Source organism: Odocoileus virginianus, chromosome 13 (assembly GCF_023699985.2).
Source record: "Odocoileus virginianus isolate 20LAN1187 ecotype Illinois chromosome 13, Ovbor_1.2, whole genome shotgun sequence".
Taxonomy (NCBI): domain Eukaryota; kingdom Metazoa; phylum Chordata; class Mammalia; order Artiodactyla; family Cervidae; genus Odocoileus; species Odocoileus virginianus.
The window spans coordinates 18711583-18734828 of NC_069686.1; the positions used below are offsets into that span (position 1 = coordinate 18711583).

A 23246-nucleotide genomic window follows, 5' to 3' on the forward strand; every position below is an offset into this window, starting at 1 on the left:
GTGTGCTGATAAATTTAGAGTACTTGTTTATAGGTCAGCTTTGGTTGTTAATTTCATACTGTTCTCAGACTTTAAATTTCATAACTTTAAGAGTTTTATTTTATTAGACAATTAACTTTATCAGTGACCTGGAAATTTCCGACTTTGAGAGCTTAGGTGTTTGTGTAATTGATGTACAAAAACAGCTTTAAAATGACTTTTGTTACATTGCAACTTAGAATAAATTTTCATAATTTGTACTAATATGTCAAATACATAGATGGTTTAATTCAGTTTTTTTAGTTGTGATATTCAGTGTGATTTAGAGTGAATTCTGAATATTTAAGTATGGTTAGTGTGTCATAGTCTTTCTTCCCCTCAGCAGTATTGAATTTAATAAATGAATAATTGAGAAGTTGTTTCATCTGACTGTGGTTAAACAGATCACTACACCCCTTTTATCGCCGTTGGCATAGAGCAATTAACTCTGAGTTGGTAACCTAGGAAAGTAAAGGGATATTTTTCTCCTCCAGGAAAAATTGATATACCTGTTTAGAAAGTCAGCTGGACAAGATAAAGACAGGGCTGATTTCTCCACATTGTATTCTTCTATCATTATTGGACTGACCGTGAGCGAAACAGAAAAGTTTAAACTTTTCTCTCATGGTCAGAAAAGTCGCTCATCCAGTTCCCCTGATGCCACAGATACTCTTGAAGTTCACAAAATTAAATTAAATGTTGGATGTGTTTACCTTGTCTCACAGCCATAATTATGAGTTTGATTGAGCTTCCTTAGGGTCTCAGAAGCTGTTATATACATTGCTGGGAACTGTGGAATTGCCAGCATTGATTGAAGGTACTGCTGAAAGCACAACTTGAAAAAGCAAAAAACCCCAAAACCCAGTTCCAGTCCATTAGCCTTTATCCCAGCCAGCGCTGTTTAGTTTCTGTTTTGTTGCTGTCCCACAAACACATCTATTCCCATAGAACATTTTATGTTCCCATTGCTCATCATAATTTCATCATGCAACCTTGCATAGTTTATTGTTTATATAATTCAAATGGATTTTAATTAATTCTGTATTTCTGATCTGCCTTTATGTAGGTTCACTCCAATCAGCATTATTTTTACTGTTCTGTTTTACTGATTTTAAGTCATACTGAGGATTTAATTTCAACTTGATGCTTCATAATAAGAGGAAAGTACAAAATCAGGAAAACACATTATTTTCAGAGGTATTTTGGAGGAGGTTAATCTAGATTTTGTGTTAGAAGGCAGTATAATGGTTAAGAGCATAAAGTCTGATAGACTTAGTTCAGGTCCTAGCTCTGGTGATGACCATGGGCAAATTTTTTATCCCCTCTAACCTTGAACTTCTTTGTCTATAATAATATATATGTCTGAGAGGTATTGTTAGGATTAAATGGGGAAAAAATCCAAGTAAGGCATTTGACATGGTGCCTGGCACAAAATAAACACTCAGTATATACTATTGTTGTTATTTTTAATGCTGCTGTTATTGGTACAATGGTTTATGTGATTGTTTTCTTCTAATTCCTGAGTGAGAAATACTTGGAAAAGCTTGAAAGTGTATATATTAGCAGACCTGACCATCATCTTTTAATAGTAATCAGATCCTTTTAAAGATTGGATAAGCTCAGGTTGAATTTAGGTGCTTGATATATTTGGTATCTGAATCAGATTCTAGTCACCTCACTGCAGGTTCATTTTCATGATAAACTATAGAAATTAAACAGTATACAAGCTCATATTTATTACAGCAGTCTGATCCAACACTTTGCAGTTTGTAGAACTATAATGTTTGTTTTTTAGTCGCTAAGTCATGTCCAACACTGTGTGACCCCACGGCCTATAGCCCCCTCAGGCTCCTCTGTCCGTGGGATTCTCCAGGCAAGACTACTGGAGTGGGGTGCCATTTATTAATGTTCTCCATAAATTCATGGGATTTAATAGGAAAGTATATAGACTTTTTAGAACTTGAACATAGAGATATCCTTTAGGATAGTAGAATGAAGAATTCAACCAAGATTCTTCATCTTTGTTTAAGATGCAGATAAAACTGCAAATATTACTCAGTCATAAAAAGGAATGAAATTGTGTCATTTGCAGAGACATGGATAGACCTAGAGACTGACATACACAGTGAAGTAAATCAGAAAGAGAAAAATATCATATATTAATGTATATATGTGGAATCTAGAAAATGGCATACATACTTTTACTTGCAAAGCAGAAATGGAGACACAGACATAGGAAACAGACATACGGATACCAAGCAGGAAAGGGTGCAGGGCATGGGATGAATTGAGAGGTTGGGATGGACATATATACACTAAAACGCATAAACTAGATAACTAATGAGAACCCACTGTACAGCACAAGGAACTCTACTCAGTGTTCGGTGGTGACCTAAATGGAAAGGAAATCCAAAAGAGGGTATATATGTGTACATATGGCTGGTTCACTTTGCTCTACAACAGAAACTGACTCAGCAGTGTAAAGCAACTATACTCCAATTTAAAAAGCCAAAAAAACCTTTGCCAAAGAACTACCTAATAATTGTTAAATTATTTTAACAATTTAACACTCCAAATTTCCATCTGATGGTTATAAATGAATATAAATTTTAAAGTGCAGCCAGTGCAATTTTAAAGTTGCAGACCATTCTGTGTGAAGTTTTTTCTTAATATTATTATCCTTTAAATTTTAATTGCTGCATAAGATTACTCTGTTTTGACATGCATGGTTTGCTTGATCATTCCAATGTTGAGGCTGTTTGAGTTATTTCCCATTTTTCGTATTATAAGTAATACTGCTAGGAACATCTTTTCTTTCAAGTTACTCCCCTGCTGTCTATCCCTTCTTCTGCCAGTTAATTCCAAGGGGGATAGTGCCACAAATTAATCACTTGTAGTGTTAACATTCTAGTTACTAATAGTTAGGTTCAAACTCACTTCAGAAGTAGTTTGGTATTGGAAACTCAGATACTAGAGATTTGACTAAATATAGGTCTTCTTAGGTGGGTCACTTTTTATTAAGCAGAAGAATCTTTTATTAGCACAGAGTGAGTTACAAAGCTGGTTTTTAAGATAAGAGGAAGAAGAGAAGGTATGAAAAGACTGGGGAAATTTGACAGTTTCCTAATTCCTCCTGAGTCTGATTTTCAGAATATTGTTTTGTTTTCTTACACAGTATATCAGGCACATTCCCAATGTTTTTGAGTTGAGATAGAACTATTTTAAAAAATACAACATTTTTAGATTAACCATAAATAGCCTTCTTCCCATTATTTGGACATGACTTAGCAACTAAACCATCACCACCACCCATTAGTACAGATGTGAGCAAGCATGTTTTGGACTTCAACATCACATAATTCTTTTGTTACAGAGATCTACTTTCATTTCTTAGACCTTAAAGATAGGAGTTTCTGTCTTTCAAGCAGTCCTGCTGCCAGATACAATTCAGCCTTGATGGGAAGGAAGTCTTGTGGCTAAATGGGTGGAGATCCATGGTACAAGGCCATAAAGATAAAAGTGGAAAGAAAAGGAAGACTATAAGGGTTTCAGGACAGGGTTCTGTAACAAAGACAAAACTGACTGTAGGCAACTGCTTGTTCTCAGGATAGGGGCTTCTTTAAAATTATGAATGAATAGAGTCTGTTGTTTTTAGTTTTAGTTTAATTTTTTGGGAGGGGGTTGGGAATAGATAATCAAAATTTACATGGATCAAAATTCAAATGAAAATTCTTTCTGAAGCCCTGGTCCCCAACCACTCAGTTCTACTCTTGAGAGGCAACCAGTATGACTGATTATGTGATTATCCTGCCCAAAGTCTTCTGTTCATGTAACACGTGTGTTTTTCCTCCTTTTTTTCCCTAAAAAATAGGTTTTTTTTTCCCCCTAAAAAATAGCATCATATACATGGTGTTCTACATTTTGCTTTCTCGCATAACATTAAGTCTTGGAAATTATTCTATAACAACAGAATATTTTTAAAAATTTTTGAAAGCACTTTAAAAATGTCATGTGTCTCAGTTCAGTTCAGTTGCTCAGTTGTGTCTGACTCTGCAACCCCATGGACTGCAGCATGCCAGGCTTCCCTGACCATCACCAACTCCCGGAGCTTGCTCAAACTCATTGTCCATTTAGTCGGTGATGCCATCCAGCCATCTCATCCTCTGTCGTCCCCTTCTCTTCCTGCCTTCAATCTTTCCCAGAATCAGGGTCTTTTCAAATGAGTCAGCTCTTTGCATCAGGTGGCCAAAGTATTGGAGTTTCCACTTCAGCTTTAGTCCTTCCAATGAATATTCAGGACTGATCTCCTTTAGGATGGACTGGTTGCATCTCCTTGCAGTCCAAGGGACTCTCAAGAGTCTTCTCCAACACCACAGTTCAAAAGCATCAATTCTTCAGTGCTCAGCTTTTTTTGTGGTCCAACTCTCACATCCATACATGACTACTAGAAAAACCATAGCTTGACTAGACGGACCTTTGTTGGCAAAGTAATGTCTCTGCTTTTTAATATGCTGTCCAGGTTGGTCATAGCTTTTCTTCCAAGGAGCAGGCGTCTTTTAATTTCATGGCTGCTGCACTGACTGAAAGTAATTCCTAAGCCAGGGTTTATGTCTGGTACATGATAGTATCCGAGAAATGCTTCTTGAATGAGTGAGTGAGAAAGTGAGTGAATTAGTGATTATGTTAATTTAACATACAGATAGAAAGAGGCAGAAAGCTAAGAATTGCTGGAAGATCTGTGACTGTTGACCTGACCCTGATGCTGGGACCCAGGATTGATCTAAGGAATGACATCACAAAATGCATATCTCCTTTTAAATTGCATCAGAAATTCTCTTTAAGGCTTCATATTAAGAGATGTCAGTATGAAGAGGTGCCTCTGGAGGTGGGTGAAGAATGGAGTTGTGGGATGGCCCCTAAACCCCACGAGTCAGGACGTGTGGTCCTGGTTCTACTATGACAGGGCTCCAGGACCCAGACAAGTGGGTTTATCCCTCTGTGTGTCCTTACTTCAAATGCAAAACAAGGAGGTTGGAGTAGATTATTTCAGTGCACCATTCTAGCTCAAGATTACATCATTTATTATTCCACAGTTTCCTGTTTGATTACCAGTTTGCACAGACACTTGTTATGTTAAAACTACATTTTTAGCAACATAAAAGTGAGGTTATCATTTCTCCAAGATAATAAAGAGACTTACAGGGTTATTGGTAAAAATGTGATTATTAAGATTTCAAGAAGAGACTCTAGAAAGTAGTTTGCAATTATTTTATTCCTCACAAAAATTTGTCAGATAAACAATTGAGACAGAAGCAGGTTTACCAGGAAAAGCCCATATACCCCACACATTGACACATTTTGAGAGGACTAATACTTTGTAGTTCTAACCTTTAAGAGGTTCAAAAAGAATCAGATAAGTAAAAATTACTGTAATATTATTCAATAGTAAATATAATTGTTATAAACGAATAGTATATGTAATATACTCAGTAGTATTTAATTATTAAATGCTTCCCAGGTGTCACTAGTGGTAAAGAATCCACCTACCAGTGCAGGAGATGCAAGAGACACGGGTTCGATCCCTGGGTCGGGAAGATCCCCTTGGGAAATGGCAACCCATTCCACTATTCTTGCCTGGAAAATTCCATAGACAAAGGAGCCTGGTGGGTCACAGTCCATGGGGCCACTGAGAATCAGTCACGACTGAGTGACTTTAATATATTTAGTTATTAAAATAGTAACTAATAATACATATAACTCATAATAAAATAAATCTTTTTTTCTCTTTATTTTAGTTAAGTATGAGAGTGAAGCCAGTAAATATTGGGACACATTTTATAAGATTCACAAGAATAAGTTTTTCAAAGATCGTAATTGGCTATTGAGGGAATTCCCTGAAATTCTTCCGGTTGGTCAGAAAACTGAAGAGAAGGTGAAAGAATTATCATGGAATCATGTGAAAATTAATACTGAAAGTTTTTTCTCAAAAATGCACTGCCCTACTATGCCTGAAGAAAAAATTCATTATAAAGAAAGTTCTGGCTCATCAGATGGTCAAAGCAAAGCAGGATCTGACTTTTCTAAACTGGACTCTGAAGAATACAGAGAAAGACCTCTGAAGACTGAATTGTTTCCTGGTAGCAATGCTGCTTTCAGAATCCTCGAGGTATGGTACTTCATGGGAAAAATTTTTTAATGTACATCACATATTACTTTATTAATGATCCAGATTCTTTAGAGGGAAAATGATCAAATAACTGTGTACTTTTGTGCATAAAAATTACATAAGGGACTCATATCTTTAATCAGTCAGATTTTAAGTTTGTGATTTAAAACTTTTCTTAAGTTTGTCTGCTTTAATTTCTAACTTGAAGGCCGTTTTAAATACCAGTGAAGTTTTGGCCTCAATTTCCATCTCTTTCTGTTGTTACCCACTTGTAGATGAAATAGAAATAAGTGAAGTATGTAATTTGCTATAATCTGGTGTAGACCTTGATTTTCTATTTTAGAAAAAGAAAACTTTTCCTTCTGATTATAAACATAGTAGATGCTGATTACAAAGAATTTGGTAAAGAGAAAGAATAAACAATCCCATAAACAAAGGATTTAACCACTGTTAACATTTAACTTATTTTTCCCTTTGTTTATACTGTTTTATATAGTTGAGCTATACTATATCTGCATTTTAGTGTTTTTCTTTGTTTGTATTTAACATTATAACATAAGCAGTTTTCCCTATCTTTAAAAATTCTCTATAAACATTTTCATGGCTAAAAATTACTACACTCAGTGAAATACTGATTCTACTTATCTGTTTTCACTTGACTGGGCACTTAAATTGTTTTCAGGTTTTGTACAGCAAGTATCTTCAGGTATAGACTTCTCTATATTTTCTTTTATTATTTGAGTTCAATTGACTTGTTTATAACTTATTAAAATTTTTAATATTGTTAAAATATTTTGCCAAGTTGCGTGCTAAGAAGTTGTACTAATACCAATTTACAGCAGTGTAGGTCTGTCTCGTCACACCCTCATTGATTGGAATAATCTTATTTTTATTGCTTTCTTCTTTGTTAGACAAAACCATATTTTAACTTGATTCCTTTGATTGTTAAATAGGTCATATAGTTCTTCAGATGTTTAGAAACCATTTGTTCTTCTGTCATCTACTTATTTCCTTTATTTATTAGTTGTGTTTTTTTTAATGAACTCTGCCCTTTATCATATTTAATTCAAATATTTTTTTCCACAATGTTTTTGTCACCTTTTAATTTGGTTCATTTGGGGTTTTGGTATGTAAAAATTTTAAATAGTAAAATTTCTCAGTACATATTATTTTCATGATTTATTCCATTTTGAGCTTATACAGCTCTCCAATAGCCAAAGATTCAGAACATTTCTTTTAGTTTTTTAAAGTAAAAATCTGATATTGATGAGGAAAATTTTACTTTCTTTTCATAATACTTATTTATTCTTTGATTTTAGGTTGGCTGTGGTGCTGGAAATAGTGTTTTTCCAATTCTGAACACTTTGCAGTGAGTTTTAGAGTTTTCTCCTACAAAATTCTGCACGTGTATGGGATATTGAGAAATACTTGGAAAATGTTGTCATATATATACCAATAGTGTTCTTGTTCCCATATAAACAATGACTAAACCAAATTTCAAAAGCAGTGGCTTGGTCTTTGTATCTAATTTCATGTGAACTGATAATTACTCTGGAAATAATGTTTCACAGACATAGGTTGTCCACCATGAGTTGAAGTAATTTTTTAAGTTTGTGCTTATGTAGATGAGAGTAAGAAATGAGCAAGAGATTTGATCCTTCTGCTAAGCTGGGAATTTCTGAACTTTAGAGATTTATTTACTCCTCCAGGTTACTTAGGTGTCATTTTACACATACAGAATTGAGTTTAAAGCTTACACTTTATTTTGTGTAAGCTTTAAACTCATTTTATTTTGTCATCACTTCTGGAGCCCCACCCAGGATAAAACCTTCCTATAGAGTTGAAGTGACTCTCTAGAGTTGAAATTTTTGGAGTTATCACACCTAACCCTAAGATTCATAAAGAGTGAAGTCTGTAATAGGAGCAGAGATGTTCTCCTGACCTGCCCTTCCTGTTCAACACCTCACCAATGTGTTTTAGTAGGTGATGAAGAAGACACATCTTACAAAACTTTTACTCCTTTTACCTATGGCTGGTCTGTCAAGTGCCTATGTTTTTTAAGTTTATACAATAGCTTTCCGATTGTCATTTTTCCATTACAAAATTAACATAAACACATTGTAGAACTTTCCCATTAGAGGAAAAGTGGATGGGAAGGAATCACCCATTATTACCACCATCAAAACATCAAAATATAGCTGCTGACAGAATTTTTATTATAATTCCTTTCAGTCTTTTCACTATGCATATTTTAAAATTTATTAGTCTTTTTTTAAACTTTCCATTGTGAAAATGTAAACACATTCAGAAAAATTGAGTAATACAGTAAATTCTCATATAGCCACCACCTTGTTTCAGCAGTTACATAAGGCCAACATCATGACACATTATTTTTATGAATTTATGATGGATCTCCAGAAAGCAAGACATTCCTAATTGCTGTTATAAACCTAACATAATAAAAAGTAATTCCATAATATCATCAAATTGCCAGTTAAAAGTGTCTGGCCAGAAGTGATACTGGCCAATTTGCAGTTCTGAATGGCCTTTTTCTTTCAGGATTTATTTTCTTTGTTTTCCTTTTCCCGTTTCTAGGCCAAAATTTCCTGTTCTTATACCACATAGCCAGATTCCTTCACCCTGGTGTTCTCTGAACTTGTAATACACGTAAATCTACTACATTGGTGGTTGATTATGTGTTACTCTATGACTCATCTCAAATTATTATTTAGCATGTCATTTCCGTATATCTTCTTTCTTCAGCTACTATTTATATATTTCTTGAGGTAGAGAGCATAATGTATTCTAATTTGGTTTTCCAGGTAGCCTAACAATATAATATAGATAGTTAGAGCTTGGTACATACTGACTGGTTAATATCTCTTATTCCCCACTTGTTAGTTGTATTTTTTCCCCCTTCTACTTCTCCACCTGACTAATAATTGCAGGCTCTTGCCTTCTCACCCCCTGGCTCTTTCTTTGTGACTGGGTCTTTTTTTGGCCTCATATTCATATTTTAGAAATCACTGTAACTCAATAACCTGAGATAATTAATTCATCTTTAAAAGGCAGCTAGTGATTCGCCTTCCAAAGGGAGGATTAAACCTTTTTTCCCCACCAAAGAAATTATGTTTTATTACTTTTTGAGATCATAGAATTAATATTTTACATTTTCAGAATATTTTACCATAATTAGACCCCCGGAATTGAGAGGTCATATCATTCTCCAAGGGTCATTTAATTCTTAAACCTCCTGCCAAGAGAGTGCTTGATGGTGTAGTAGTAATAGTGATATTTACACCTGTTTCCTGGGAGAAGGGCCAAGACAGTCAGCTGATTTTAAAGAAAAGCCATGGAAAATCATTGAGTGGTCACAAGACCAAGTTGGGCTGCTGATGCAGTGGGAATTCAGTCTCAGAGGTCATGTTGCTATCTGGTAGGACACATGGCAAATGGCACAAGCTTTCCTTTAGCTACTGGACTGTTCTATATCTTGTGGTTGTTTAATAATTTCTGCACGAGGGTAGATTGCATGCCTGTCATAATGAGCTAGATATGCCAGTATCCAGAGAAGCATTTTGAGCTATATGGAAGTTTTTACAAAAGCATATTAAGTTCTTAAGTTTTTAAGTTCCTGGAAGGCAGAGGCAGATATTCCTTTGACAGTGATGATTGTGATGATGATAGCAAGAATAATAAAAATGATATTTTTTTAAACATTTATTAGGTGCTTACTCTGAGTCAGGCATTTTTCTATAAACTTTACTATCTGAGTCCATTCTATCCTCACAACCAACTTAGATGCCCTATTTTATTTCTGTTAGGAGTTTGGGATTGACAGTTCTACTACTACTGTATTTAAAATAGCTAACAAGGACTTACTGTATAGCACAAGGAACTCTGCTCAATATTCTGTAACAACCTAAATGAGGAAAGAATTTGAAAAAATATATACATGTATGTGTATAGCTGAATCACCTTGCTATACACCTGAAACTAACACAACATTGTTAATCAACTATATTCAAATATAAAATAATTTGAAAAAATATATACATGTATGTGTATAGCTGAATCACCTTGCTATACACCTGAAACTAACACAACATTGTTAATCAACTATATTCAAATATAAAATAATTTAAAAAATAAAGATGAGGACACCAATTACAGAGAGCTTAGATAACTCATCCATGGTTACCCAACTAAGTGGTAGAACTGGGATTCAACACTAGGCAGTCTGGTTTCAGAACCCTTGCCCTTAGCCAGCATATCATGTAGTACTAATAATACATGTATCTGAGTGTTTACTGAGACATTTCAAACATGTGTGACCACCCAAGAAATTACGAGTCACAAATATAGGGATTTCATAGGAAACAATAAGGGTGCATGCTACAATAAAGCACTATTTTTATATGTGAAGTCACTCAGTTGTGTCCGACTCTTTGCAACTCCATAGACTGTAGCCTGCCAGGCTCCTTCGTCCATGGAATTTTCCAGGCAAGGATACTGGAGGGGGTTATCATTTCCTTCTCCAGGAAATCTTCCCGACTCAGGAATTGAACTCGGGTCTCCTGCACTGCCGGCAGACTCTTTACTGTCTGAGCCACCAAGGAGGCATTTTTAAATGGGTTGGATGAAAAAGAAAAGCAGCACACAAGTTTTAGCTTTGATTCAGCACTGGGTAACTTTTCATAACCAAATCCTATCCTTCATACGTTCATTTATTTGGACACATCTTAATTTGAATTAAAATTCCTAGTGCCACAGAGTGGCACTGTATGTGAAAACTGTACTGTATATGAGAATACTGTATGTTAATGTAGTATTCATCAGTGAGTAGCCTTTAAGAGAGTAATGTCAGCCTGGGTGAGATTTTGCTAATAAATGCATGTTTGTGCTTGTATTTCATATTTATTTAGAAATCATCCCTGCTTAATATGCCTCCTGAATCAGATTAGAAGTTCTAATTATGTGCTTCAAAGCCCATATATCCTTCCTTCTATTCTAAATCACCTCTGCTTCTCATCCCTGGCATGTGACTCCCACCTATAAACCCTTTCCCCTCTTCACACTTAGCAATGCCATCCTCCCCCTTCAAAATTCTTAAACTTTGGCCTGACAGTGCCTGCCTTATCCACACTTCTATGGAAATTATGTCCCCATCTAGGCTATAAAGTCCACAAAAACCAATACTGTACCTGTAATTACTGTTTAAGGACATACTAATCTCTTGTCATTCAGACACAAAACTAAGCAAGATGATTCGAGAATTCTTTTGATAATAGCACATAAGATATGATCAGGAAGAGTACTGACCCACAAAATTCAAAGTATAGTTGACCACTGAACAGTGCAGGTGATTAATTCACAAAAATTTATAGTCAACCCTTTGTATTTGTGAGTCCTCCATATCTGCAGATTCAGCCAACCACAGATCATATAGTACTTACTGTTGAGCAATATCCATGTGTAATTGACCTAGAAGGTCAAACTTGCATTGTTTAAGGGTCAGCTATATGTCCCTGCCTGTTAGTAACCATGGCTCAGCCATCATTACTGAATTTCAGGTAAAAAACTTATCTAAGTTTAGTGAAGGCCAGTTAAAATTAGTCAAGATTTTCATATGGATAAACATACCCCCTCAAAAAAAAACAAACCCTTAATTTACTTACATTCTTTGCATATTGTAAATAAAGCAACTGAGTCTTGGAGACGTTAAGTCTAATGCCGTGTTAATAAGTGGCAAATCCAGGATTTAAAAACACATGTAATTGGCTCCCAAATCCCATACTCTTACTATTTTATTAGACAGTTTCATTTACTACTTTGTATTCTAATGCTTGGTCCATATATGGGGCTTAGTAAAAGTTTGAAAATAATTTGAAAAGATAACAAAATTAATATACAAATGTTTTATTATTTTTAGATGCTGTATGTACATGGTATTAATATAAACATATTTAATAGCATGTAACTACAACTTCTAAAATATATATATATATATTTTTTCATATGTATATACATCATCATTGGAGCATTAGAGCCTCTGTGAGAGGCCCAGGAACAAATGAGTATACACACAGGAAAAGGAATGAGGTGCCAACGGACATGGGGTTGAGGGTCCTTGGAGAGAATAGAGCTTGGCTATGCTGAGAGGAATTACAGGCCATGCCAGCTGGAGGCAGACAAAGAGTGCCTGGGAGGGGTAGGAGCAAGATTGAGCAATGCTGATGGATGGCTGTGGAGGTTTCTCATGTGAGAGTATGCTGGAATATAGGGCAAGTAGGCCCAAGAAAGGGAGGGCCTTAAAACCAGATCAGGAACTTGAAGGTTACCCTGTAAATGATAAGTGTTTTGAGACAGTGTTGGTTCAGAAACAACATGAGGCATTCACACACCACTATAGAGAACAGTACCTTAAAAGAAGAAACAGCAAGCCAAGTGTCATCCAAAATTCTGTTAAAGAAGTACTTATTAACAAATTCCAACTTACAGTTTCTTTCTTGTGTTGCTTCAGCTTATTTGAACTCTAGATTTAAGTATTTCTTCCTTTTTCATAGGAATGTGCCAGAGTTCTTTCTTTATTGTTGTGATTTTGCTTCTGGAGCTGTGGAGCTAGTAAAGGTATGCCTTATATTCTCTTTAAAGAGAGCTGTATTTTTAAAAAATCTAATTTATTTACTGTTGAAGTGATTTTTTTTTTAATGTAACTGCATGAAATGTTATCTGTGACCCCCTTTTTTTGAGATATGTCATTTTCTTTTTTATATTTATTTATATTTTGGATGCACAGGGCCTTTTGCTGTGCACATGGGCTTTCTCTAGTTGTGGAGAGTGGGGGTACCCTCGAGCTGCAGCACGTGGGCTTCTTACTGTGGTGGTTTCTCTTGTTACAGAGCACAGACTCAGGCCACGCAGGCCTCAGTAGTTGCAGCTCCCAGGCTCTGGAGCACGGGTTCAGTAGTTGTGGTGCACGGGCTTCGTTGCCCCACGGCACGTGGGATCTTCCACAACCAGGGATTGAACGCATGATTGCAAGGCAGACTCTTAACCACTGGACCACCAGGGAAGCACATCTGTGACCATTTTTCACTGAACTTTTACTATTTTGCAAATCATATCATCAAAACAATTGAAGTTGTTTGGGACTTAACTTAGATTTCAGGGGAGTGGCTCCTACAGGGTGATATTTATATTTATGTCCCTAGAGCTTTATACGTAGCCTGGCACATGGTAGGCACTCATTAATTTAAAATTCTGCAAAAAAAAAAAAAAGGTCTGGAAAGGCATTATCACAAATCTAAAATGTCCTTGACTATAAGGAAAACAGTTGGAACTTGGTTTTATTTGACCAATCCCCAAATTCTAGTAAGCATTATCATAGGAAAAAGAGGTAATTTTAGAACATGGAAAAGGAATGGAAATTCTGCTAACAAAAATGTTTGGTAAACACATAGAACATAATTTCTGGTAATAAGGGTTACTAGGTTTTCATTGTAGACATTTTCTAGAGTACTGAAAAGCCTAAAGGGAAAGATAAAATTTACCTATAGTCATGCTTTCTAGAGTCCTAGAGTGACTCAGAATTTTGGTATATATTCTTTTAGTATTGTTTTTATAGGCAAATAGTATGTGTGTACTCTAATGCATTTTTAAAATAGCATCTTTAGTGAGATATAGTTCATATACCATAAAATTCACCATTTAAAAGTATACAATCCAGTGATTTTTTCAGTATATTTACAGAGTTGTACAGTCATCACCATTACCTATTGATTACATACTATAGGATATTTATGTATTAAGCCAAAGGAGGCATGGAACAAGCAGTGAGAGAGAGCACAGAGGACCATCTCAGTGCCTGCGAAGTAATACAGGGTGAGCTTCCAGCATTGCTGCCTGCTGACCCAGAAAGATTGCCCTACTCCACTTTTAAAGCTAAAGAAGGGCTGCAAAAGAATATTTGTCATCAACTCCAAGTGCTAGACTTAATTTTTTATGACAGCTTGAAATAAGCTAATCAGAAAATCAAATTTATAGAAGAAAGGCCTTTGGGAGAAGTTAAATGAACCTTTTTGATTTGGAAAAAAAATACTGGAAGTCTGCTAAAAACTTTCATTCCTTTATCATGACAGTCTCATGCATCGTACAGAGCATCCCAGTGCTGTGCCTTTGTTCATGACGTTTGTGACCATGGCTTACCCTACCCTTTTCCGGATGGGACCCTGGATGTCATTCTCCTCGTCTTTGTGCTGTCTTCTATTCATCCTGACAGGTAAATGACGACCAAAGGGCAGAGCAAATATGTACAGCCCCTTTATCAGGAGTGGCTTTCAGATCTATCAAAGCAAAAAGACAATTCTTGAATTTATTATTTAGTGAACTACATTACATGTAATATGCAGCCTTTTAAATGCAGTTTTTTCACTTTCTTCAGACTTTCAGAAAGAAGCTGGCCAAACTGTTTCATTAGTGAGCTTTCTGTCACTGTCAGATAGAAGCGAGCATCTTCTGACAAGACACATACCTATTAAAAGTGACAGTGCTTCAAGAAAATTACAAATTCAGAACAGCCTAATAGACTCCCAAGAGGGAAACTGTACTTGGTGATCAGAAACAAACATCTTTGATTTAGCTTCTTGCTGAATGTTCGTAATGAGGTGGGCTGTGAATCTGGCTTCACATAGGTCTTTAAAATATTCGTTTTAAGGAAGCCCACTAGGGAATTAGGGTTTATCAAGGTTTTCCAGATTGACCTTGGACCTTTATAATCTAAGGTTGGTCTAGTGCCATTATTTAAGTATTTATGACTTAAATATTTTTGTTCATATAGTGTATTCTGCAATAATAAATATAGCTTTTCTCCAAAGAGGAAGCACAAAGAGATATTACAGCAATTAAAATGATCACTTTTCTTAAAATTTTTCCACTTTGTATGTATTAAGACACATGTGTGCTAAATGTCTGGGGTTGTCCCTTCAGAATGTGTCTTAAAGTTGGGTTTTTGTGATCTTCTGGTTAGTAGGTGCAGACTTGGCATCAACCACTTTGGTGAGCATTACTCTTTCCCAGAGAAATCAAGCATTGTGTACTTCTTTCTTTGCTGTAAGATCACTAGGATCCTTTACAGGCCTTTTACTTCTCATTCAGAGATGTTCACTTTGATTACTTGTAGAAAAAATAATTAGATTTCCAAATAATGAATGAAATATATAATTGTACCTGATGAGATCTATCCAGTTCCATGAAGTTACTTACTCCCAGTTTCTGTAACCTATTTCTGCTAACTTGTTTAGGCTATTGGCATTATTTAGGTACTAGTAGAAAGATGTCATCTATATTTTGTTTCACAGCTAAAAGGATAGAGGAGGTGGATAATGAACAAGATTTTCTATCTAACACGTATAACAGGAAATGTTTCAATTCAAAATAAACCCTCAAGAAGGCTGTTTATATTAGTTTAGATTATGTGTTTTTTCATGATTTGAATTGAATGGAAAGAAGAAGGGGAAGCAGATGTCTTGAAAAGATTGTTTTTATAGTACATATATTCATTCTGTTTATTTTAAAATAGATTCAGATGTATCATGTCAGTACATTAACATAGGTACTTTCTTATCTACATGGAAATGATCTAAAAATGAGGTAAGTGAGTAGAAGTTGTATAATAGTAAGTGAAAAGTGAGGCAGTATCTTTCAGGTCATCTAGCACTGTGATAGTAGATGTAGCTCCAGGAAAATTCTAGAAAAGTAGCTTCTTGCCAGCTTGGAAAAGCAATTCAGCAAGCCTTTGAGTCTAGGGAGTCCCAGCTTAAATGGAAGTAAACCATAGAAAGCTACAAAACAAGAAGTAACTGTCCTTCTTATCATTGAAATAAAAATATAATATCTCTTCTAAAGATCTACACAGAGATTGTCAATAAACACTTTTTTTTTAATCTCTTCTTTTCTTTCTCATCTTCCTCCTTCCAAAGATAGGTGAGGATAGCAGAATTGGCCCAAGTCAGATGGAAAAAGAGAAAAGGGGCATTCCCCATTCTTGTCTTGTCCCTCTCATCCCCAACCCACTCCCACCTGCATTTCTCAGGAACTGGCTCTGGAATTGCACTATGAGCCAAGATGGACTGATAAGAGAAGCAGTTCCCCACCCCTTGCCTTGACCCACATAGCAGACTTTAAAGGACAGTTGGGAGCAAAGGGTTTGCAAAAGAAGACTACATTTTGAAGTATTTGGCTCGTTGCTTTTCTGTGTTTTCATTTCATGCTTGTCTTGCTAATAATTGCAGGAAGAGATTTTTCTCTGTACCTAAACCATTTATCCTAAAAGTGAATATTTTAAGCTTTAGATATGGTTTTAATTGCCAGATCCTAAGGATATAAGCACAGTGTGAAAATAACCTGTAATAAAATAAACAAGGAAAAATAGTTTTCTTTTTCATGTACTTATGTTCCAGTTTGTTTAAATGAGATTTTCTCCTAGTCATGCCACTTTTTTTGGTCTCTTATTTTCATAGTTACTTTCAGTTTCTCACTAACTACTTCCTTCGTTACTTGACATTCTCTTTCACCCCATTATTCCACTGAACAATGTTTTAATTGGAAGGAATTTACAGATTATGTGATCCAGACCTTTCATTTTTAAAATAAGAAATGCTCAGAAGCCTTAAGTAGTTTGGATAAAGCAGAGACAGAAAGGACTTAGTACACAGGCTGCCATTTACCATTCTCTGCCCAGGGCTGACAGTGATAACTGATTTTGTAGATTGTCATTCCCAGCAAGTCTTGAGTCCTTCTTAATAGAGCTCTGTTGGCAGCCAGTGTCAGTCACTTGGCTTGTTATGAGATCTGAAATCTCTGCCATCTCTGTACCATAATCACATGTAAGGCTTTGAACACTTAACCAAAAAACATTAACTCAAGAGCAGTCACAAGAGGTCATGTCTGATTGGGAGCCAGATGGGTAGAATAAACAGTAAAAGAAAGAAAGGCTTCCCAGTATTGAGCTGGGGCTTAGAGTGTGAATAGAATTTAAATGGGCAGAGAGTAAGGAGGAGAGAATTCTTTCAGGGGAGCCACGCGAGCACAGGCATGGGCGGCTCAGAACCAAGCATGTAACAGTTTGGCTAGCGATGCTTAGATTAAGAAGCAGTGGGAAAGATGTTGGAAAGGTTAATTGAACCCAGTTGTGGGTGATCTTAAGGATGGATTCAACTAAGAAACTAAGAGAACTAAGATTTTTATCCTACAGATTAATATCATGAAAATTTGAGCAAAGGGATGATTTGAGAAAATCATCATTTTAAACAGAATAATTCATCAATAATATACAGGAAGTATTGGCAGGGAAAATAATAAAGCTAGTTAGGAAGCAATTCTCTTTCCAGCCAGAGGACGTTGGAGTTTGTACTAAGGGAGTACTAATGGAAACAAAAGAGAGAGAAAATACCAAGTATGTAATAACGATAATAAAAAGACATACGATTTGATGCCTAAGTAGTTGTAAAGAGTATAGTAGAACAAGAGAAAAGTAAAAGCGGTCAAAGATTTTTCTGAGGTGTTACACTTCAGTGAACGATGGTACCTTTGAACTAAATAAAGAAGTCAGAAGGAAAAGCAGCTTGTTTCGGAGGAAAAGATGTCCCTGCTTAGGTATATCTATCTGATTTGGGACAGCTCTGGCATATTTTTTGTCATGCAAGGAAAATGAAACGACTTTGGTTTTTTCTGCCTTGTAACTACCTTAATTTGCTGTAAATATCAGGAATGTCTGTATAGTTTTGCAGTTCAGTTTTGACATCATACATCAAGCTATGTGAAGTTACCACTCTAGTCATTTGGGTGATTTCTTGATATTCTAGACTTTTTGAATCTGATTATTGAGCAAATTGGTATCCTTTTTTCTTTCTATACAAAATACTTTTGTTTTTGGTGTCCTTATGTTTGTGGCATAGATTTCTTTGGCCTTATCAAGCTATGCTTATTTTATCATTAAGAATGTTAAATGTGGCATAGAAAACAAGACTTCCACAGCCTCCTGCTTTGTTTTCAAAGGATGCAAGGTGTTATAAACCGACTGTCCGAGTTACTGAAACCTGGGGGAATGCTGTTATTTCGGGACTATGGAAGATATGATAAGACTCAGCTTCGTTTTAAAAGGGGTAATGATATATTCAGTTTGGAATTATTTTCATGTGTTTTAAATAATGCTGTGTTTACAATTCATGTCAGTTTTGTGTGGGTGGTGGTTTTTTTAAGGAATACTAAGTTTCTCTTGTCACAATTTTTTTTTAGGACATTGTTTATCTGAAAATTTTTATGTTCGAGGAGATGGCACCAGAGCATATTTCTTTACAAAAGGTATGCATATCTATAAGAGGAAATAATTAGCTGTAGAAACTTTTCTTGGGTATTATTTGCAGGGAGAAACTCAAAAGCTCTAAAATGAGGCTTCAGGAGCTGATTAAACATTAGATGTCTTTACACTTTAGTGATTATAACTGTTGTGTGTAAAAGCTTGAAAATGGCCTTTTGCCTTTTACTCTCTTTCCAATTGAAACTGCTTTAAAGAATTACTTGTTTTATTCTCATGCCCAAATGAAGTTTCTGTTTTGGAGGTACCATTAGCCCAGTTATGAAAAAATTGATGACATGCCACAGTCAGAAGAGGGAGTTTGATTTTAAGAGTCCATAGAAAATTACTTATCCCTTGTCAATTTCTCATTTTTAAAAAAGCATTTAAAATGAATTCTGTATTCAAGTACTTTCCCCAAACTTACATGAGTACTTTTATAATGTGCCATTTGGGATCTCTGCAAACCTGCAAGAATTCAGACCTAAGGCATGTCTCAAAATATTGAAAGCTGCAACGAATCGTGTTGTGTATCTATTTATACCTACTGCGTTCATCTGTTTTATACTTGGTGTGTTTGTGTGAAGTAGAGGAAACCTACTTGGTGTCATAGGTTTCCTTTATCAATTTGTACTAGAAAATGTTTCTTGGTATAAATGAAATTCATATGGTCAATCATTCCATTAATGTTGCATTGTTCCTGACTGCCCCTACCCCCCCAAGTCACATGTCATATATTTGATTGCCATTTTTGTCTCACAGGGGAAGTCCACAATATGTTCTGCAAGGCTGGGTTAGATGAGAAGCAGAATCTGGTTGATCGTCGCTTACAAGTTAATAGGAAAAAAAAAGTGAAAATGCACCGAGTGTGGGTTCAAGGCAAATTCCAGAAGCCATTACACTTGACTCAAAAAAGCTCCAACTTGGTATTTTCAGTCCTTTCTCATGGCTGAACTATGTATCATGTTAAGGTACAAATCAGAGGATTACACTATTCAAAGTCTTCGGTAAATCTTTCATTTTTGAAAAGACAGTCAGAAGAAGAGAATTTATGTATCCTACTGTTTATCGTGGATGAACTGTTTTGTGCATTTTAAGTACACAGAAGTGACTTGGAAGAGAGCACAACATTCTGTGTTTTCAAAAGTTAATATGCCCAAGCTTGTTTGGATTTATTATGTCTTAACCATTTTGTTTGTTCTCTGAGTTTTAAAAGCATTTAGGTAAATTATTGATATAAGTCAAATGATTCTGAGAAACCAAAGCCTGCCATTTTTTCAGAAGTGAAAAAAACCATCTCCTTTATTTATACATTAGCTGAACACAGTTGAACTCTCCTCCATTGTTAACTGATAGCAGAGTCAGCGCGCCTTGTTTCCAAGGAAAGTCACAAGACCAAGGCAAAGGCCTATTTGTTTTGTTTTGTTATTGTCTGTTGTCCATCCCCAAACCTTTTTTTTTTGATTTAGAGACTAATGTCTGAAACAGAATTTTAATTTCTCTTTCCTTTCCTAGAATTGGGGAAGTATGACTAATGCTAACATTATTTTCAGGCTATTCTTTGGTGTGCAAGTTGGAAGCCTTCTTTAAGAAGACTATTTACCCAGGAAAATTATTACATTGTAGCAATTAAAAATGTTTTACTATTTTCTGGTGGTCCAGTAGTTAAGAATCTGCCTACCAATGCAGGGGACATGAGTTCAATCCCTGATCCAGGAACTAAGGTCCATATGACATGGGGCAACTAGACCTGCACACCCTAGTGCTCCACAGGAAGAAGAAGCCACTGCAGTGAGAAGCCCACACACCACAACTAGAGAGCAGCCCCAGCTCAGTGCAACTAGAGAAAGCCTTCACACAACAATGAAGTGCCCATGAGCTGCATCAAAGACATGCGTCCAAAAAAATAAAAATGTGTTTACCACTTTGCCTCAAAAAAGATATAAATTGGCTTGCAAATTGCATTTGGTAAAAATGGAGTTTCTAAGACTGGGCTTTCATTTGTTACACAATATATACTGAGTACTTACTTTGTGCTGAATTATATGGAATAATACAGTAAATAAATAAAGTCCCAGCCCTGTCTTTTGAGAGCATAAGTAGGCTCTAGCTGGCAAAGCAAAATGTGTGCATCCCAAGCCTCTAAATCATGACCAAGATAATATATGAGCAAGTACTCAAATAGGGAGCTTTTCAGCTAACAGACTTTGATTATGAGCCACAGAAATCTGAAAGACATGGACAATCTCTTGAAAGGACCTAGAATGATCATTCCAACAATTTTTCCTTTTTGAACTCACTTAAAATTCAACTTCCTGGCAGGAGGTGATTAATCCAAGCTGGGTCATGGATTCTTCTCTTGACAGACTGAGTCAGGGCAGGTTATTTGATGGTTCCACCAGACCATAGTGAATAGAGGAAAGTTCCTCGAAGGAAAATGAGGACACTGTGATCAAAAAAAGAGGGGAGGGATGCTGCCCAGTCAGACATTGTGTGGTGGTAGCAGTAGTAATAATGTTCTGAAGAGAGAGAAAGATCAGCTGTGGGTTGGAAGGAAAGAATTAGGGCTGTGGGAGGAGGTAGGTCTCAGACTAGTCCTGGAACGTATGCTCTCAGAAGATGGTGAGAAGACAAGTATGTTTGATAGGGCTGTTCATGGTTCAGAATGGTGGAGAAAAGATGGGGAGGGCACTAGCTTGTAGACAGCCTTAAATAAGAGGGTGCGTTGGGTTCTCACCTCTGGACTGGAGCCATTCAAGTTTGGTTTGTTTCTGTTTTATCCTAGCCACAGCATGCTTTAAATATATTTAGAGAGATTGATCGAGGAGTCGTCGTCAATAGAATGGAATGCAGTGAGGTCAGAGATGGGGGCAAGGAAAATCGTGAAAGGTATCTGCATACATTTGCCTTGGTAGCAAATCCTCAGAAGTACAATATCAAGGTTTCTGTTTAAACATGCAGTAAATATAAAAGTCAAAATTTGCCTGAGATTCTTAACTCAGTTGTTTTTCCTAATTAAAGTGTGTATGTTAAAGCCAAACTAGTATCGAAAGTATTACATACAACAAGGGCAGTTAGATAAGTTAATGTTGCTATGGGAACTCCCCCCACCTCCTCCACCAGCTCCTGCAGATCTTCTTGTGTCTCAATTTAAAAATCATGGCCCAAGGTGGTTTTAAAAACAACAGAAGGTAAAATTATTCCCACATTCTCACACATGTAAATTGTACTGTCTCTCTCAGTCCTAAATAGCAGATTCAAGCCAGCTTCTTGACTGGCACAGTAAAATTCTGCTTCGTGTCTTTCTATAATGTATTACAGCATGTAGTTAACCTTTAGAAACTTCAAAAATACATCAAACCAAATTTGGACTGTGAGACACAAACTGGGCTCTTTTGGGCTCTGTCTAGCATAGACCTCCTATTCCACATGGCTGCTTATCAGGCCATTTCTATCAGTGTCTTCTGCTTTCTCTTCCTCAGCCTACCTGAATCAACCCCCTACCTTGAATTTGCTGCCAGACAAAATATAGATTTTTGGCAGAGGGAAAAAAAGAGAAAGACCTGATTTGGAATATTGCCTATAGATATTAAGAAATCATGAAATGTTGCAAATGTATCTGCTTGGGTATTAGTTTAAAATAATTGACAGCTGCATGAAATTCTCATTTTTCCCTCATATCCATAGAGGTAGGACTAGTTAGGCAGAGTTTGATATTTAAAAATTCATCTGCTGAGGGAGCTAAATTTCAAAAGGACCGTTTTCTTTCTAACAAAAAGATGTATTCATTCATTTTATAATACAGAAACAATGAAATATGCTATATTAAAAATGCACCCTCCATTTTCCTCCCTTTCTGAAAATTCACTTTTGAGCATTTTCCAAATGTAAAAATTCTCACGCACATGAAGTACTGTTTCAGAAGGTTGTGAGAAAGCCAAGGTAACAGTTTCTATTATTAAAAGTTTTGCCTTTCGGTGTGACACATTTGTAGTATTGAAACACCCAGTTAATGCTGACTTCTGAGAACTTCTTTGTTTTACTTGTCTCAGTTCCATATGCTTTGTCTCTAAATTACGAACACATTGAGGTTTCTACCATCATGTGATCTAAATCATTGCTATACACATCTGTACGTGAAAATTATTCACCTATTGTGAAGAGCTGCCCTCTTGGACTTCCGAAGCATTTAGACCATTAAATTTCAGGTAACTTAAATTCTTGCCCCCAAACTCCTGTGCTGTATTCCTCTTTTCTAACTCATCAAAGCCAAGTTCTGAAGCCAGAATATATCATGCACTGTTACTTCCAGTTGGTGTTAATGTTTATTATGCTTCTCACAAGTGCAGATAACTTCACATTCGCATCATTAATAGACTTCTTTCAGAGCCTCTGCTCCTTCTGCTTCCTGCCTCTATTAGTCATCAGTAGACATGTTGGCGTGGTTATTCACCCCCCGCTTGTGAAAGTGCACTGTAAAATCTAAAGTGCTGAATATGTGTGTGATGTTGTTACTAATAACAGCATCTGCAGTCTACAAGGCCGCATACAGAGTGCTCCAGCAACAGAAACGTTTTCCATGGTTTTATGAGACCTTGCGAGAAAGACAGTAAAATGTATGGAAAAGTATTGCCTGTCAGGAGACATGGGTCCTGGTTCCTATTGAACCATTTAGCTGCTCTTAATTTAGTTCTGAGTGCTAAGTCT

At 36.1% G+C, this 23246-nt stretch overlaps 1 protein-coding gene across 3 annotated transcripts in view; it reads left to right on the forward strand.

The window, feature by feature from the left end:
- METTL8 (methyltransferase 8, tRNA N3-cytidine) overlaps positions 1 to 22850 on the forward strand; it is an 85279-nt gene extending 62429 nt beyond the window's left edge. For all 3 annotated transcript variants that reach the window (XM_070476039.1, XM_020896362.2, XM_020896363.2), the window contains 7 exons: positions 5814 to 6184; positions 7504 to 7553; positions 12751 to 12814; positions 14326 to 14465; positions 18242 to 18348; positions 18482 to 18547; positions 19302 to 22850. In XM_070476039.1, coding sequence (XP_070332140.1) covers positions 5814 to 6184; positions 7504 to 7553; positions 12751 to 12814; positions 14326 to 14465; positions 18242 to 18348; positions 18482 to 18547; positions 19302 to 19492 — 989 coding nt within the window. In that variant the 3' untranslated portion in view covers positions 19493 to 22850. The remainder of the gene's footprint in view (positions 1 to 5813; positions 6185 to 7503; positions 7554 to 12750; positions 12815 to 14325; positions 14466 to 18241; positions 18349 to 18481; positions 18548 to 19301) is intronic.
- Positions 22851 to 23246: the final 396 nt, after the last annotated feature.